General features: G+C 44.5%; 1 protein-coding gene across 4 annotated transcripts; it reads right to left on the bottom strand.

The window, feature by feature from the left end:
* Positions 1-87: 87 nt before the first annotated feature.
* Positions 88-16081, bottom strand: LOC128771739 (lysophosphatidylcholine acyltransferase 1). 4 transcript variants are annotated; one of them, XR_008416674.1, is made up of 16 exons: positions 15682-16081; positions 10362-10501; positions 9988-10202; positions 8542-8654; positions 8389-8449; positions 7676-7734; positions 7008-7042; positions 6722-6776; positions 6461-6543; positions 5223-5348; positions 4136-4289; positions 3949-4047; positions 3607-3748; positions 1979-3513; positions 318-415; positions 88-226 (listed from the first exon to the last, which is right to left on the bottom strand). XR_008416674.1 is itself a non-coding variant. In XM_053887414.1 (14 exons), exons 1-14 carry the CDS (start codon positions 15802-15804, stop codon positions 3290-3292), a joined length of 1629 nt encoding a protein of 542 aa, XP_053743389.1. In that variant the 5' UTR covers positions 15805-16081; the 3' UTR covers positions 447-3289. The 4 variants fall into 4 exon arrangements, 1 of the variants encoding a protein (XP_053743389.1); XR_008416676.1 differs by having other exon boundaries at positions 2517-3513; XR_008416675.1 differs by lacking the exons at positions 88-226; positions 318-415 and having other exon boundaries at positions 447-2132; positions 2517-3513.
* Between the last annotated feature and the right edge of the window lie 3363 nt (positions 16082-19444).

The raw sequence follows: 19444 nt of genomic DNA, 5'->3' as shown, positions 1-19444 counted from the left end.
CAGATTAAGGCAGGCTGAGGCCCCCCTGTGGCCTTTCCGCAGAACAGCAACTGGCTCATCTGCAAGTAAAAAGTGACCGAGTACTTGCCGCATGGTAACTTGACGGGCTGGGTCTGGGCTCAGTCCAAAGCTGTGAAGGTATCAAACTTGGGTTCAACTCTGATGCGTTGAGAAGCACATGGCGCAGCTGCGGCAGCTCAGCCTGGGCCTCAGCTTTCTGTTGCACCTGTTAGCAAGGTCAGACGAAGGGCACAGAGCCATGACAATACACACAACAGGAAGTAGCGATTGGTCAGTTTGTGAGAAGGGCGGCTCACTTCAGCTGCAGGTGGACTCACAATGTGACGGTGAAACTGCCACCCTTCCTCCATCTAAGCCTAACCTGACCCGTCGGTACGAGGCGACAGACTCACACCTGCACGGGAGGAGACAGAAAACCACTTCTTACTCAACAGAGACCTTGTCAGCATTTGTTTTTTAATGAAACCCAAGAGTCACAACAAGTTATAGCATTGCAGAGTCCTAAACAGACGAATCCAAACCGTGTTGCCGTGACGACTCTTCACCCAAATGCAACATTAAAATCACCCGGTATAGAAAAGGAGCTCCAGAGGTTGGAGCCCGAGCGAGGCGAGCCATCAGAGAAGCCATAGGTGGCGCTAGAGAGCCGCACGAGTCTCTCGTCTTCAGCTCGCCAACAGACAACTGTAGTCAGCAGGCAGCAGGAGCATAAATACAGTTTATATTGGCAGATTACACCAAAATATAGCACCTCCATCGAGGCATCTGAGAAGCAGTGACACGTCTAAAAAAATCTTTAATGTAAATGTCAACGAAGAAACAAAGAACATGGCGAAAGTCTGAATAAATAACAGCCCACTCTTCGATAAACACAGCTCCACATTTATGTACGAAGCAGAGTGGTTTCCCTCATCGGCCATCAAAAATAGAGGAGATGCTTGGTCTCAACAATCTTGAGACGTATGTGTCTTTAAGATGTGTTTGTTGAAGAGAGGAGGGGAAGCTTCATCCTACAGTCCTGACCAGTGGTTTAGGAAGTGGATGCAGATGTTTCTGGGTGGCTGGGAGAACAGCTGGGAAACCGTCCTGAAGTCTGACTGCAAAGAACCTGTGATGGGAGCAAGAAGCCTTTGACGTGTCTGAACCTCCATCGATAGGTGATTTAATGAAATCAAAAAGGAACTCTTCAAGTGTCTTCCGTTGGGCTTGTGTGAAGTGGACTTTGGCGAGAGAGGAGGCAGGTTTTGGTTGGATTATCAGAGCAGAGATGCCTGTTACGGATGTCATGCTGTCTATGACTGCATGATCCCCTCACAGCGCAGCTTTGGAATATACCTCAGGACACCAGGAAATAAACGGTGACTTTAAGCTAGAGTGATGAGTTGCGCTAACACAATGGGGGAGAATAAAACACTCTGGTGGTCCTGATTTCATAGAAACACAAGTCGACATTGGTCTGCAAAGATTCGTCCCACATGCGCATGAAACTCTCCTCAACCTTTGGTCAAGACTGTACGTCGGCTTTCCCCAAACGACGCACCAGACCCACCGACATAAGCATCACTGCCACTGACACGGAAAGAAACAAGCGCGAAAGCAGAACAAGGAGGAAGAGTGCAGGTGGCCTGTCATTAGGGGGCGCCAATCCCCTCCTCGAGGCTCCGAACACACAATCACACAAAGAAAAAGACAGATCAGAGGAGTAACTCCGATCGCGACAGGATTGTCTTTACATTCTCTTTTCAGCATAAAAGTCATTGACGATAAGAAATCTGCATTTTCGTTTCCGAGCAGTCAACTCAGCTGGAATAAGGAGAAATGACCCAAGAACAATGGAAAACTGGCCGTTAGGTGTGAGCAGAGGCGAGAGAGCGCGACATCGTCCTGGCAGTGAAAGCAAAAGGTCATGTATATTCAAAATTCACAGAATGTCCCGCATTCGGAATCTTCAACATACATCTGCTCAAGGTCGTCGACGCAGACACAGCCTCGCCGAGCGCTTCATAACGGAATGGTCACAAAGGTTGTCGACCGATCCAGTACCTTGACGGCTTCCCCTTCCATCAGCTCAAAAGAGTCTGGATTTCAGGATGATTGGAATGTTACGCGCTCTTGGGAAGGAAAAAGGAAAGAGAATAAACTGAATTCGTCGCGATTTGTGTTCATGCTATTCACATTGGATCGTGGAAACATAAAACGCCTTCATTTCAACGTACATTCTCAAGGAAAGTCAGAATAAAATTTCTCTGTTAAAACAAAGCAAAAAAAAAAAAAAACAACCCACTGTTTTAAAGCTGTAAGTTCACATGTCCTCAATCGTGGCTCACCCACGACGTCACTGAACCTGTGTCGCTGCATTTCACGCTTTAAAAAAATGGAAGGCCAAGCCTCCGACTGGGCGCAGGAGGAGGGGCTTCCTCTGAACCAGCAGCCAAGTGAGGCTGGTTGCATCCTCAAACGATTGTTGTTGCAAAACATCTCGACTCAGCACTTACTGATCAACGGCGACAGCTGAAAGTTGCCGAATCATGGTTTACAATGCGGGTCCCAACTGGAATGTTGGCGACACCCATCCTGCATTTTTTTGGTCCACTGTTCGTCCCTTTTTGACAGAAAAAGCCTGGAAGTAGTGAAGTAGTATTACTGATGGAAAGAAACACCAGCAAGCGTCAACATGACATCATTAAGTTTGGATTTTTGCCACTGAACCCTGAGCTAAATCAAGAATATCATTGAAATGTTCAGCCCCGAAAGAGAGTTTCACCTCGAATGTAGAAAAACCTGCACTCAAACATTTGTCACTGGTGAACTCCCTCCAACACACTGCACAAAATACGCTCGGCTGCTCCGCTCTGCACTGTACATACAAAAAGCAGCTACTTCTGAGCTGAAGAAAACAACAACAAAACAGAAGTATATTTATCAGAGTGAAAAAGCGGTCCTTGTTTCTTCCCTCTTTATCGACGTGGGGGAATAAAGACGCAACAGATGTTTCCCTTGAGACGCCGAACAGGTGCTTGCCCTTCAAGTATTTCACAAGCTGCTGGGGCCGCTGCTTGGCCTTTTGGTGACGGTGGTTTTGATGAAAAAAGTGGAATTTATAACAAAATAAGCCAGTTTCCAGGCGGCAGAAAATAACCTCTGAAAGATTTTATGCACAGAATACTAATAAAAAAGGTAAACGTTTCATTTTCATGTCGGTTACTAAGATACAGTCCGGTGCCCTTTGCGTGCATCCCTCTCGCCAGGAGAGCCCTCGGCGCTCGGCTCACTTGTGTTTCTTAAGGAGTCCATCTATGGTGTCGTTGGGGCTGAAGTCGGGGCAGATACCGTTCGTGGCTCTGCTGATTTTGGTGTGGTGGCGGTCCAGAGCTCTTGGGCTGCGCTTCTCTAGGTAGCAGTGACAGGGACCGTTGTTGACGCCCGTGTTCTCAGTGTGGAGGAACTCTTCAGCAAAGTCCATGTGATGCTCCACGAAATTTCTGAAGCTCTCTGAAAGATGGCCACAAGAGGGCGCCAAAGACAAGCAGAATCGTAAGACGACACAATGAATGGAATTTCTGAGGTGCTTGATCTGCAGCTCACCGAATGTGATCTTCCCCGTGTCTTCTGCATCGATGGCAGAAAACAGACGCGACACACTGATGTGACTCACTCCCAGAGCTGTTTTCAGAATCACTGACAGCTCCCTCTCTGTGATAGCCCCGTCCTCTTCTGCCTCAAACATCTGGATTTGATAAAGCAGCGTGAATACATGCAATACACTGGCACAAGAAAGTGAAAACAAGTGAACAGCCATTAGGACCGTGACAATGGGCCTAAGACAACATCAGAAGCTCATCAGTGGAAACAAGCATGTGGTATTTACGAGTGACTAAAATGTCACACAGATCTGTATCACCACATGGCGAGTGAAACCAAACAAACCTTGAAGGCCAATTTCATTGTCTCCAGAGTTTTGGCAGGTCTGCACACCACTGATAAGGCGATCACGTACTCTCGGATGTCCATGCAGTTGTCTTCGTGCTAGGGAGAAAAGGGAACAAAACAGAGTTTAAAACATGCGCTGATCATTTTCAGCGACCTGTTCAAAGGAATGCAAGGTGCCTCGCACCTCGTCGAAAAGAGCAAACATGTCCCGCAGCATGTCTGAAACTGGCACGTCCAGGAACTGAGCAAAGTCGTTCAGGCTGAGTTTCTGTCCCTCCAGCTTCCGGGCCCTGTTCCCGTAGTCCTGCAGCGACTTCTCTGTGTTTTGGGGCTTCAGCCTAGAACAATACACACATCCAGTTAAGGCCCTTCACAAACAAACACACGCCCTTCTTCACACAGAAGCGTGTGAGGCATCACATCAGTAGGTCCTGGACTGGATGGACTTTTAATACACACTATATGTGACGAGGGCTGCAACGATTACATGACCGCATTGATAACGTTGACAACAAAAATTTGTGATGATTTGAAATTCTTCTCAAGGACCAATAAAGAGCTCCGTTTTAAAGAGCCGCAGCTCTCTGTCCACTGTTTGATGCTTCACAGGGTTCATACATGTTCCTGGATTATGAGTCATTCGTTCACTATACTTAATAATGTATGGTGTCGCAGTATCACAGTGAGACGATTCAAGCAACTTTAAGTGAAACAGAAATTCAAAATGGTCGACTAATCAAAAAAATAATGAATAGATTAAAGATTAAAATAATTGTTGCAAAAACAGGAAGTCGTCATCAACATTCTGAAGTGGGTAATAACTGTATCCCAGCAAAGCAAGAACCATACGGGTCTGAACATGAAGAGGTTTGCTGAACAACAGACAGACTTGCTGAGTCCAGCCCCTGCAGCAGATGTTTTCTGCACCTCACTGCACATGGAGCAGCACACAGTGACTCAAACTTAAAGAATTGTCCGTACACAATAGCTGACCACAACCGGGATGGGATTGGCCAACCAGTTCAAACGCACCACGAGCGAGACAAGAGGCATCTGAGCTGCCAAACTACTCCGATCTTTATGATCACACTCCACAGGCAGCTTCCTTGAGCAACCACCAGATGTCAGTAGTGCAAAGAGAGGCGTTTCCCAGACACATGCGCCGCATGCTCGGTTCAGCAGACGTAAAATCCCTTGGGTCATATGGCAATGGATCTGCTGGCCACTTCCTCCGTCCAAGAAAGGTGCTTTGAAAGGCTGCAGTGACTCACCCGAGTCTCCTGACTAGCTTGGCAAACTCCAGCAGACAGGTGTCCACTGGCAGCTTCAACTGGCCCTCTGCCATGGCCAGCTGGCAGTCCTCAAATGAATAATCCGTGATGGGCACCCCGAGAGCTCTGAGCACAGGGAAGACAATCGGCAAGCATTAGCGTGGATGAAATACATCAACACAATGGTCAGAGGTTCAGAGGGGAATAGAGGAAGGCGATACCAAAATATCAATTAATTATCAAGGCCTGTCACTGCATGATCTGGTCCACCTGCCTGTTGTGGTCCGGCAGAAATTCCGCGGCTGGAACCGGAAGTTAGTTACACTTGTTGTATTGTGTAAGTAAGCAATTTTTTTATTATGATTAAAATAGTCATTTGACATTGCAATCTGGAAATTTGTATGTTATTTTATCTGATATTCTAGTTGTTTTAACCCAGCATTGTTGAATCGTATCTCTCCTTACATTTGGTTCACAACAATTCAAAATGAGCATGAGAGAGTACTTCTGCCCCTTTTTTACACTTCTGCTGAACAAAGTGTATGCAGCAACGGCCAGATCAGGCAACAGATTCGACTGTGATACCGTGACAACATCTTTATGCGATAAACACTTGCGTGTACAAGACGTCACAGTGAATACTCACACATGTGCGTAGTTATCTTTGGGTCTGCATCACGTTCAGTCTAGGTTAAGAAGTACATGGACAAGTACTTACCAATAAACATCAGTTGGTAGAACTCGCGCAATGCACATTACTAACTTCCTGTTCCAACACCGGAATTTCTGGACCACATCAGGCAGGCGGACCAGATCAGGCAGTGACAAGGCCTTAACAGCAGCAACTGTTGTCAGGCAATGTCATCAGAATTACTAACCAACAGCGGAGCATCTGATGCAACAGATGAGAAACAGCTAAACCCTGCTGCCCAACAGACGGAAAAACTTTGTGACGAAATAAAATAATGAGAGAGCGATTGCACCAATGGCAAAGGTCATGTTGAATCAACAAATTCTACAGTTAGTTCCAATAACCGTGTTATTATTAGCATTTTTGTGCGCTCTACAGAGCATCATGCTCATCATTCTAACATGATCATAAGACTTTTTTTTGTCAAACCAGAACTGAAAACCAATCAGCTCGAACGCTACCTGATGAATGCAACTGATAACGCAGCCTACTGCCTTGTATGAGGACGACATATGTTGGCGTTCATGGCAGATGAAGGATCACTCACTTGGCCATGACTCTTCTGACGTTGATGGCAAAGAGAGCTGGGTTCTTTTTCTCCTCCTCCGATGGAGTGTAGATGGGAAGGAACTACAGAGGAGCATGGTGAACAGAACATTACAAACACGTCTGAAACAACTGCAAAAATAAAACATTTCTGAATCGTATCAGAGGACTAGAAACCACTCTGACAAGATCAAATCAGCTGCACAGAAAGTGATAAATGACGAAGCACCATTTCAAAATGATGAGCACAGAGGGCACTCACCTCAACGACAAACTCATTATGCAGCTGACAAAGTGTGAGCCACAGGATTTCAAACCTGGATGGAACAGACAGAAAAGAAACACGTAAATCACACCGCAGTCTCACCACACTCACACAGGTGGGGCCGCACTATTCACACGTGTCATGTTTCCCCTCAGGTCATGTGTCCCTCAGTGTTGTGGGAAAAGTGTTCCCACACAGATGGATGAGCAAAACAAATATTTGTGTGCTTCTGTCTCCACTTCCCTAAAAAGGCGAACACAAAACTTGAACAGTGAAAACTTACGCTCCAGGTCCTTGCCACGTCCATGTAATGGTGTCCTACACAAACACAAAAAGAAAACAAATAGTACCACAACAGGCTCATGTTACAGTTGACTCAACATGCAAATACAGTCACACATGTGTAACCCCTCCACCCCCGAAGCAGTGAGTAACTTGTTGGAGCATCAACCTCATTAGTACTGGGACTATTTACTTTTAGGAACAAACTAAAGCGCGTATTTTGTAAACTGCAGTTTATCATCTCGTAACTCATTACTGATTCACTATTATTATACTATTATTTAAATGTTTCACTGGGAAGGACATTAAAGTGGGGTCACCAGCCACTTTGGTCACACTGACAAATCAGCGATTGTGTTGGCATAAAAGCACCCAAATATCTTCGTCCTATTTTTGTTCAGAGCGCTCATTAAATCAGACCATTGTTCATCTGCTGAGGGACGTTTTGAAGGTGCCAAGCGCACGCAGTATGTCCCACACAAATATCTTTGGCAGCTTTAAATAGAAGCCTCGTCTACGGGGAAGCTCGAGAGACAGCGGGAATTAAGAGTTCCGACTTCACAGCACGGAATAAGAATCTGATCCGCAGTTAGGAAAGTGAGGAAATCAAACTCATTAAAAATAGTTGAATCAATGTGTCAGCGAGTCGATGTTTAACTAGGAACTTACTAGCTTATTAGGGTAACGAATCACCACGGGCTGCACTGGAACTGCTGGGATGAAAGCACCTATGAGAAAGAAAACTCTTCAGTTAATATGCAGTTAAATGGTGTTGAAAAAATGAGTGACACGCATGAACTCTATTTACTCAAGCGCTCACTTCCTGTTCCTGAAGTGGAGTGTTTAACAAGAAAACAAAGCAGCTCATCTATAAAGTGTGTTTTTCTTCTTCTTGTACTAATAAACCTGCAGTTTCTGTTTAGTTCCAAAAAGACCACAAACCGTGCCGCGCCTGGAAGAAGCTAAAACAGACGTGGAGACAAACTATAGATGGAAGCAGGCATTGTTAAAGGCAGAGAAGACAGACAGACCGAAACATTTAAATTATTGAAGCTTCATTCAAATGTTCGTCATTTATTTGTCGATCGCTCAACATGGTCCATAACCGATGTATTGCCATCTACGCTTTGGTGATACGGAAGCGTCACACATTTGTCTCTGCTGTGTCAGCAAAGTGCACCTCTTTTGCATCTAATTTCTCACTGAACTAACCACAGAGGTCGTCTTGAGTAGCTCAAGACTCTTAGCTGTCTCTACTTTCACCACACCCTGACTGCTTCTTCGTCTCACAAGCGCCTCACTTCTCAGATCAAATCCTTATTAAACATGACATGGAAATCATGATTAAATCATGTAAAACATGTTGCCATCTCAACAGTTACCTGGTTTGAATGTGATCAGGCACGATCTATTGGTGCACGTTCCCTCAGGAAAAATCATGATCTGCAATGAGAAAATGTTGTTACATCCGTTGATCAAAACCACCAGCCACTATCCATCAGGACAGTGATTTGATGTTTCCCTCCTCTGCTCACCTGCGGCCACTCGCCACCTGAATGGGCTCTGCGTTTGATCTCTTCCACCGTTTTCTTTCTGGAGTTCTGGTCTGAGCGCGACACAAATACTGGCCGGATGTACTTGATCAAAGCTGAAGTGAGAGGGGCAAGAACAGTGATTAAAGCCCGTCACAGTCAGTTTTAGAGATTCTGCAAGACGCCAGTGACAACACAAAGAAGAAATGAATTCCAGCCGAGCGCTGCCTGCTGACGGGACAGATTAGGACTCAGGTCACACACACTTTGTGGAATCCACCTGCTTGACTGGATCCAATAGGTCACTATTTTTCATCTCCCACAGAGATGCTTTGCGAGCACAGACCCATGAGAACGGCCAATAAACCCCATATGCCTCCTTCCAAAGATCATCACTAAAACTGCACAGCTACGGAACCTATTACACACAGGAATTGCAGTCGGAATGTGCGACCTTCTACACAACCGTATCCAGAAACGTGGGCTGTTCAACCTGCATTAATGTTAAGTTTGATGACTTTCCCACTCACGGCCGAGCTACAGTTCATTTCACCTGCAGGAACCAGCGGTCACTGGCAGACACTCGCCAGTCTGAGCGTGACATTCAGAGTGCCAAGTATATTGCCCAAGAAATATTCATTTCACCAAGCCAGACGACCAGCCTTTCTCGGGTATTGCTTTAAGACGGAATCAACCGAATCCGTTGCCATTTTTTGTGTGTCAGATGCAGCGTTCTTTGGTCACCTGACTCTGAAACTTTAGCAACCGTCCAGAGTGGGAACTTTCATAAAAGAGTTTGAAGACTTCCGCTGCGTCCGGTGAGTGCTCTCCTCGTCTCTCGGAGAATCCCTCGTTTTTCCAGTCTCAAAAACGTCATGCTGACAACAATATTGCCCTCATCCCCACATCAAAGCGTTGACATTGCAGGCATTTTATTAACCTTTAAAGCGCGTGTCCGCAGCTCTGCCAACAGAGACAATCTACTGGAGTGTCAAAACTGCGCTTTTTGAACACTTTAAATGTAAATAAGATGTGAGGAGTTCATGATTCAAGTTCAGAACATTGCTAGATGATCACTCGAAGTGGCCCACATGCATTTTCTGCGGCGCAGACAGCACCAGTGCACCCGCGGCTTATAGACCGATGCGGCTTATGTACGAAAAAGATCCATTGTCCTTCTTAAGTGTTATGGGTGCGGCTAATATTCCGGTGCGCTCTATAGTCCGGAAAATATGATAACCACTTTCACTTTATTAAATGCTGATCAGAGACTGATGTTGAATATAACTAATAATAAAGGCAGAACTTTCACAGAGAGCTGGATACAATTTTCCTCATAGTACACACTCCAAGTTCCCAAGCACTGCATTTTAGACTTGCTTCCAAACCAAGTGTGTCATCCACTCAATGTGTCATACCACAACAATATCTGGGGTGTTGGTTACTTACTTCCCCATAGGGGTATATCCTTGCTCTCCGCTTTCATCACAATAGATGCCATCGTCATGGTGACGGGGATGGCGTCAAAGTAAGAAGAGTGAGGCGCGACAGTCAGGATTGGTGCTTCGGCAGGCAGTGCTCTTCGCCCCTTCACTGTCATCCAGTGGAAACCACCCGCAAACCACATGACCCGCATGATGATCTTCAGAATGATGTCAACCAGTCTGTGAAAAATGAGACGACACAGAACGAGGGATCAATCGCTAGAAATATCTTATGTAACAAACATATAAATTCATCGTGTTGCAGTACGAGCCAGCAAGCGTTCCACTTTTACATTCTGTAGTGTCAGACCCGAATATATCACACAGCAGGACACTCACCTCCTCCAGAGGCACTGGGGTTCAACAGTCGTCTCCGATCGTCCAACTGAGGCCACAAAGGCAAAAGGCCAAGCCAGCAGCATCATGAACGCTGCGATGAGTAGACGGATGGGGAACAGAGTGACCGTCATGAATGCTAGCTGTAACATAGCAAAAATAAAATAAATTCAGTTTTTGTGTCACCATAGTGTGACCTGAGACACTGAATAATCAGAGTGCATGCACATTAGAGGAGAGAAGGTGTTCAACACAAAAAGGTTATTTGCAGACTCTCATTGCCACTAGACAGCTGGGCTTATCTTGTATAAATATTTGCCCTGATAAGAAGCACTTCTGCTGGAGGTGGATCAGCACGCTTATCTAAAGGGGCAACACAGTGGCACGTGATAAAACGCAGAGATGCTGTTCTCTAGTTTGGATGGTTTTGTTTGTACAATATCATCCATTTCATTTGACTAAATCACCGTTCTACTAAAATGAATACACACATCAAGCGTACACGGAACATTAAGAATGCATGTCATCATGTGCAGTCATCACCCCGCCTCGAACATGCTGCAAGAGCAGGAATTGTCTACATGTGTATCGCTTAAACAAAGTGTACATGTCAAATTGGAAGACACAGCAGCAATTCTACCACAGGAGACAGAAGTGTCTTTTGAAGTGCGCTGAAGGAATGCAATGGTTTATTTATGACCTCGGTGCATAAGAATACATAAATGTCAGTCAGAATTAACTCAGAATTTCAATAATGTGACCTGAGATAGACTTAACAGAGGAACCTGACCTCATGTCACGTAAACTCAAGATAACTGGTGGGGACTATAAAATACAGTGCTAAAACCAATTTGATGTCTAATCTGGATTCCAAATGGCGGTAAATGGAAACAGGTTTAACTGGGACAAATAGTTTGTGAACGATTTATATTCTGTGTGCGAAATATGTCTTCAAATTATGTTCTTCTAAACACTAAAATAGATCTAAGGGTGAGTGGTGACTTCATCAACTTTCCTGGACAAGAAATACCAACAATATGTCTAGTTTTTATTAGAATGGATTATAGTATGATTATTATTTAAGATAAGATAAGAAATCCTTGCTTTGTTTATTTGAACATATTGGCCATAATACACTAAACTAATCAAGTCAGTCAGCAGGGAAGTCAGGACCAAAGAACAGAAACTGTCACATGGAAGAAACTCCCTAGATGAGAAGTGAGAGTATTTCTGTGGTGTTACCTCATAATGTTTCTCTAAAATGCCTCGGTCCTAGACACAGAGAGAGGGCTCAGACGGCCTTCAATCTGGTGCATCAATAACTTGATGATGATATGATGGGACCCAGGGAGGTGATCTAAAATTCCTGAATCAGTTCAACCTGTTCGTCTATAGCGCTGAGAGCAGTTCTGCTATAAAACCAGGCGGTTGAAACCACTCGGACCACGGCAGGAAATTAAGACACCAACTACCCCTTCCAACAAAGATGACCGTCTTCCATCTCAATTGTCTCCAATCCACTTTGTTTCACCACTAATCTCAAGGTCCCGCGCTTGTAGCGGCTTGAGCTACAAGGATTGCACGAAAATGACTCCATCTGACGGCCTGAACCCAAGGACCAGGTGGGACCAGCAATGGACACCATCTACCTCCATGGATGTACCACATTTCATCCTTGTTGAGAATCTTTACTCGAGATTTTTAGACATATTGGTGAAAAATGATCAGCTGACAAAAAGTCCAGCATGATCTAAGCCTCATCAAAAGTTTACTAAATAATCCCCTCAGATTAAAAGCAGCAAGTGATTACGCTGGTTTAATCATAAGGTATTGACTGACAGCTGTCAGGTTCGAATCACAGTTAGTTCCAGACTAAATCACACACAGCGATGTAAATAAGGCTTTGAACGGAAAGCAAGGATTAAAACCACTTCAAAGATGGCTACACAACCTTTGAACATCACTTGGCCACAAAGGAGACTACTTTTTGCTGAAGCAGGTGAATTGTACACCAAAACTCAGGCTTAAACTGGGAGTTACTTGTAGTTGACTCATTCATTAGTCGTGAGCTACATGGACCAGTAAACATGCATCAATATGTGGATTACAATGTCAGGTTGGTGAATGACTAATGAGGACCATGAGCAGATGAAAGGGTTCATTGATGTAACACTGGGTTTGGGGAGCTAATGCATGTCCAGTTTAGATAATATCAAATACATTTATTTTCAGCACTACTGTGCTTCCTAGGAAAATAAACAAGTTATTACATGAAAAAAAAGCCAAACCATGTGTCTACATCATTTCCCTTATTGCACAAAATAAATGTTACTCTTCATGCACATTCAGTCCTCTGACAGCTAAATAATCACTTTCTGGTCCGCTGCTATTCACCAAAAGTCCTCAGCACAGCCTGTCCATTCCAATAACTCAAGAACTAGCAGCTTCCTTCCTCGCCCCACAGTTAAGGGAAGCCATAGACAGAATGAGAAGATTACACACTTCTCTTTTGCCTTCTGTTTTCTTATCAGTTACATCCATGAAACGGCAAGGATTTTCATTTTTAAAAGACAGCCCTCAGTGATATGCTTTCTTCTTCAGCCAACAGGAAACAACACTCTTCTTGTGAAGTGCCTTCAGTAATAACTGCCAAATATTACTTTTGACTTTTGACAATCTAGAGCTCCGCCATGATGCAGGAGAATAACTACACTTCAAAGAAGATAATGCACTGTGTATATTCAGCTGGTACATTATGGTTCACAACACACCATCTCAAGTACAGTGACCATCCGGGAACCCGTCTCCTTCTCTGATACAGGTGAGATAAGACAGGCTTCAGATAAGACAGGCTTTTGTTACATAGAATAAGATGCACCATGGCAGCCAACAAGCTACTCCAACACAGCAGGTGGAGGTTCATGGAGATCAGAAGGGGTAAGAGCTGAGCTCTAATAAACGGTGCTGTAGCTTCTGGAAACTGGAAGCAGTCATTATGAATCTGAACTAGATTGCAGTAATTAAGAGCAGATGTGTCCAAGATAGTTCATGGGTCAGATTGGATTTCCTACTCAATGAGGGGTCACAGCGCTCCACAGCTAATCACTGCGCTTTAATTAGAGCACAGGTGCTTAACATAAAAGGAAAGAAGGAAGAGTCGAGTGTGGAAGCAGCGCATCAGAAGAAATCTCAAACAACACACTGACAAACTTGAATTTTGATCATATATGATTGGAGCATGACCCTGGCTTGAGAAACTATTTTGTCTACAGAGAAAAAGAGAGAAAGATGATGGTCAAAAACAGCCAGCCCCAGCCTTGTGTTGACACAATAGAGAGGAATCACACAATATTGCTTAGGTGAAGGATTGGGGGCGACACTCGCATCAAACCAAGCGAGTTCAGAAAAGACCATTCTGATGTGGAAAAATAACACGAGCATGACAGACAATACATACAGCTGGTACTGCAATGTTGTCGATAACATTATGACTGATCTTATTCAGTTACCTGCACATGAAAGCAAGAACAAACATACATAAATGCAGGATGTATTTCCTGTTATGTACATCATTCAAATCAGCAGTCCAAAGACAGGAGCTTAAACGGAAATTAAAATTCAGAGCAAGACATTTGACTAAGCAAAGTAGCTCTGATGGTTTTTGTAACACCTTCTACAACAAAGTTTATCCTGCGTCATGACACATTTTGTCGATTAAAAAATAAATTAATAAATAAATCAGTCAATGCATATTAAAGCAATAACAATGTCCTTCATGAGCGTGAGGCACTCACTAAGCTCAACAAAAATATTCATGAGGTGAACTCTACATACAAACATTTTAAATCAGATTTTTATGGAGGACAGAGGAAAAAAAGAATAACAAGCTGCTATTATACTTGGCAAAAACGGCATTTTCTAAAGTTACAGCAGGAAAACGTGCCAGAGAATATGACCCTGCAGGAATGTTTTCAGTAAACCTCCCAAGATCACCAGTCTCATTTGAAACAGGATACTTTCACACAGTGTTTCCCATTGAAGAGAACTAACAAAAACTCCACCATTTGTTCTACTCAAAAGCAGCAAACCATCCGTATTCCAATGCTAACTTACAGTCATTAACTTCGGTCATCATCTAACGTATTCAGAAGAAGAAGCAATCTTAAGTGGCTGCACAAAAAGGTTATGAAAAACTTTCCATGTGAGTCTATAGTCAGATCGAGTGATAATAGCTCAGTAATTGCAATACACTTAATAGACTTCACCACATCTCAACACACAATCATATGATCTGATGAAACTATTTCACACTAATAAAACTGTGCGACTACACAACAACAAGTTGCTCACTTATGATGTATTGGCTGTGAACTGCCAACAGAATCATTTTTTTTCCTATTTTCACATGAAATCTGGAGCAGTCAAAAGTCTGAGGACTTCAGAGAACTCACAAGTTTGATTGTAGTTAGTCCACACTGGTGAGCATTCCTGTGCAGCAAAAGAATGTTGGCATAAAATAAAACATCTAAGTTTTAGATAAAACGTAACTTTCAAACTGTTGCTTTTCAGTCAGAAGCACTTCAAGTGCAAGAGAAATGAGGGCCAAAGGCAGGACAGGTGGAAGAAGATCCAAATAATGAGAATCTTTTATATTCAAAATAACTTCCAGATACTGCGTATTTAGAAGACAGTCATTATTTCCAGCGCTTCAGTGGCCATTGTTTTGGTTGTGGGACAGCAACAAAGGCATCATCATACAGGCTCTGTCAACCGTCCACCCCGACATCCACACACGTGTCTGAAGAGAGGGACACGCTGATATCAAATAAATCATGTCAAAGGGCAGGCTGACAGAAGCGATGGCGATAATAATAATGAGGGTGAAACAAAGATGAAACGAGGTGTGGACTCGAACAAGGCATCATCGAGTAGCAACAAGCTAGGCCCACCTTCGGAGAGCAGCCCGGCTCGTATAACGGTACCTCAGGTGATCTACAACACACGTCTGCTGTGAGCACGGAGCCCGCGATGTGGAGACCACGTTCGGCTGAATCGCTTTTGTTAACGACACGTTTCCAAACGACCAATCCTCGCGTTAAAGACTGCGGTTCCAAATCTGTGAGGTGAGAGAAGCAACGGAATGTATAGCGCTAACGTGGGCTAGCAGCTAACAGTAGCTCAGCTGACCATCCCAGCAGCTCCACAACTTCGACGATAACTCACACGGAACTCCAACCGTGTCGGCAGTCGGAACAAACGCTGGGAGGATGCTCGGACTCCAGGCACATTAGAAGCCGAGCCTGCAACCTGTATCTGTCTTTACCTTTGCTTTTTCCAGAGGAGTGAATTTCAAAATGTGTACAAAAGGGTTCCGGAATGGTGGCGCTTGGTCCATCTTCTTGCCGTCTCCCTCCATCATACAGAGTCTGTTGCTGGGCAGCCTCATTCCCACCAGTCGATGTTTCAGCAGCTAGCCAGAGGAAACCAGGAGGCGGACTGTCCGAGGTGGAGACTCCTCGACACCGCGGCGGCTAATTTTGGAGGGGCTCTTATCGTTATCTTCCTTCCCCGGGCCGCATGGAGGGATAATGGTTAGCTCAGGGATTAGCTGGGGTTATTTCAAGTCGCCGAGGTCTGGAGTGTCTCCTCTGCGCAGGGCTTCTTCTTGCTCCACACCTTGGTTCCTAGAAGCCATCCACTAGCTCGTGTTGCTAACAGCGCAGTGTTCCTCCTCTTTGCGAAGGCGCATGCGCGGGACCCTCCTCGGGCTCCGTATGTGGTGACATGGATGAAAGGATCATCAGTTGATCTTTCGGAAAATAAACAGAGACCATCTCTAAATTAAGGTAAAGGGAGATTTAATGAGTGGCAAAACTATTACCATGTTACATGCTCTTTTTTATTTATTTCACATTTTAACATAATCTGAGCGATACTTCACTCATCAAGCTACTCAAACATCCCACGCAAACTACATTTCCTCCTCAGATCGGAAGGGGATCTAAAAGGTACTGTTTACGATGCATCGAGTGGCTCCAGCCGAGACTTGGCGTGCGGTGTAAATTTGGATTAGATGATACAGGCTTGCGTGAACAATTTAGAGGGTCACACGGAAGTTATTTAATAAGCAAATCTAAAATACATGTCTTGTTCACGGTCATGAAAAAAAGCAGTGTTGCAGAGCTCTTTCTTGGTCACTCCACAACAGAAACGCTGGCGTCAGCCCCACTGCACCTCTAAAACAGTCCCCCGACACAAGAGCGAGTGGAAACGTTCCACATCTGACATGTTTAACCCCCAAAACCGAAAAGAAATCAACAGGACATAACATCAGCAGTCTGACATATGTTGCTCTCTTCTTCTGCCATCCTAAATGTGACAGGCTTGCATTGGTGCTGTGGAACACAGATTCCCTGCGTAGCGGATAATATTCCGTGTGCCATACTCATTTAATAGCTTCCCAGTTTACTTGAGATGGACTCAAGAGCAACATGTAAACTAGTACTGTAGAGTTTTTGTACATGGAACGAACCACATTTTATGGCCGGGACGAACGTTGTTTTAAGTAAATCGTCAACATAAAAGTTCTTTCGTGGTCCAGGACCTGTAGATGGAAGCGGTAGGCGAGGACATAAACGCTGTTTCGCCATCCACCCGTGTCCCGCACTTCCTGTTTAAATGGACTTGTTAGTGTGGCAGCAGTGACAGCTGATGCAGACCGCTGTCCAGCTGAAAAGGCATATGGAAGTGTTGCTGTTCGGTCCTGTGTCACTAGGATGGCGTTTTTAAAGAGTGCAAAAGACATTTAAAAAAGAGCTTTGTCTTCAGCTGAGTGGCGTGTGCGAGCCTCACACGCATGTTGAGTAATCCGTTTGGCGTTTTCACTTGTAAGCCATTGTTTCAGCTCCAGCTTCCACACACACGCACACGCACACGCAATCCTCTGATGACCTCTGCTGGCCAGAATACGGTAGTACGTCATGACGGAATGAACTAGAAGTGTGTGAGTGAGTAGCTCCCCCGTGTGGTGATTGTCAACAACGCAAGCATAGCTGTGTCAGTCCGAAGCGGAGGATTTGAGATCAACATTTTGACACTATGAAGGGCGAATCTGTCAATATTCTGTATGTAGTGTCAAAACCATAACAATGTTTTCAATGCTCTTTCATTCATTCTCAGGTGGAGTGGGGCCCCTGAGGTCGTAGGACCATTGTGTGAATGGCATCCACCTCTGGGATGGGAGGAAATCCAAAGTGCCCTTATGCTGTATTCAAACCTGCAGCACAAACCGATGATCCACGGTGATGCGGTCCAACAGAGCAGCTGCCAGAACAGACCGGTGACAGGTACTGACCACTGCTGACATGGAGCACCTCACAACAGCCACACTGCAGTCGACGCGTCGATCCATCAGTTTACAATTTCATTTGTGTCCGTTCGGAGCGGTCAAGGTTTCTCTGGCAAGGACCGAACGCGATTGTGACATTTGCATTTGACAGGAATCACATCAGACATGGCTAATGCTACAGAGGACGGAGTGAATACAAAACATGTGGAAACGCCGCCCCCCCCCCACTTGCTCACACACATCCCTCACATCTCCCTGCTTCTCCCTCAATCCCACAGCCGGCCTGCTTAAATTAAAAAGGAAGAAATGCAATTTAAAGACACGAGGTAAACAATCACAAAACACTTGTTTCTGGGGGAGACACAATTTCCTGGTGCCTTGTCCAATTTCTTATGGCCTGGAGGGCCGCCGCCGCATTTTAACACCTGGTTCTACACCACTGATTAAAATTGTAATGTCACCGTTGAATCAATCCGCATGACATTTTGGAAACACACGGCTATCAGGAGCTTGTACACATGCAGCATATTTCCCTGGTTGTTTTAATTTGGAAAGCTGCAAGCTGGTTATTCAGACAATGTCACTGCCGTGCCTCCTAACTGTTTGACAGGGGAAAAGTTTCAATATCCCACACAAGTGGAAACGACCAAACAACTGGAGGTGTGCAGCAAGTAACACAGTGACTGTGTGTATTCATCATCTGTGGTTCTGCTTTGATTGGTTAGACACCTAGCAGCAGCTGTTTTGAATTGGTGGCAAAGAGGAAACCCAACTCCTCCGATCATTAAGCATGCAAGCATCATTATGTGGCGCCTGAATCCTTTTGTTGAGCCTTGCAACTGTACCGGGACTTGCCCTCCAGATAGATCACAGAGATTGATGGTCGAAATGTAATGTGACCTCTGAACTTTGCGAGAGACCCTAAACTTTCACTCGTGAAAACTGTGTGTCAATAGTTTTCCTACATAGAGACTTGTTTGGAGTATTAGTGTTCCTTGGTGTGTCCAGCTGAGTGTGTGCTGCACACTGGCCTGACATCCCTGCCACACACCATACTGGGGGCATGGTCATTGCCTTAGTAAATAAATAATAAAAAGTCTGTCTAAAAAATAGCTCATAAAAATATGAGGAAGAGCTGTTCATCTAAAATCATTTATGAACTTTCAAAAACAGAAGAAATATTTCATTTGGCAGAATAGTATGACTGCATATACAGTATGTGATGTTTCAACTGACAAGTGACCCAGGAGTAGGATGTAGGTCAAAGAGAAACACAAAAGTATGAAAAACACACCAAACAAATGGATCTACCTTTTATATATATATATATATATATATATATATATATATATATATATTTGAAAGCAGGCAATTTGAAAGAATTTGAAAGACTCGTAAAACACAGCGTTGTGGGAAGTACAAGGTCAAGGTGAAAAAAACAAAGTCGTGTGTGGGGAAATGTCACTGTCCAGTTTTTGTGGCTTTAATTTACCATTTCCTCGCCTCAGGCCAAACATCAGAAGCTGAGTGACACAGAGACCGTTGTTTGCTTCGCTCCACCGAAATGTTTTACTAGCCTCTGCGCTCGTGTCAATCAATGGCCACCGTGTTCCGAAACATATTCAACACACGGCGCAGCACTTTTGGCTGCAGGAAATGGATTGTGTGGGAGATTGACAGGAGATTCTCTGGAGATGTCAATCACCTCCTCCCCCCCAAAAATTACTTCAACAATGAT

This window comes from Synchiropus splendidus, chromosome 15, assembly GCF_027744825.2.
Source record: "Synchiropus splendidus isolate RoL2022-P1 chromosome 15, RoL_Sspl_1.0, whole genome shotgun sequence".
Classification (NCBI taxonomy): Eukaryota; Metazoa; Chordata; class Actinopteri; order Syngnathiformes; family Callionymidae; genus Synchiropus; species Synchiropus splendidus.
The sequence above is the reverse complement of the archived record's forward strand: the minus strand, read 5'-3'. Positions and strand labels throughout refer to the sequence as shown.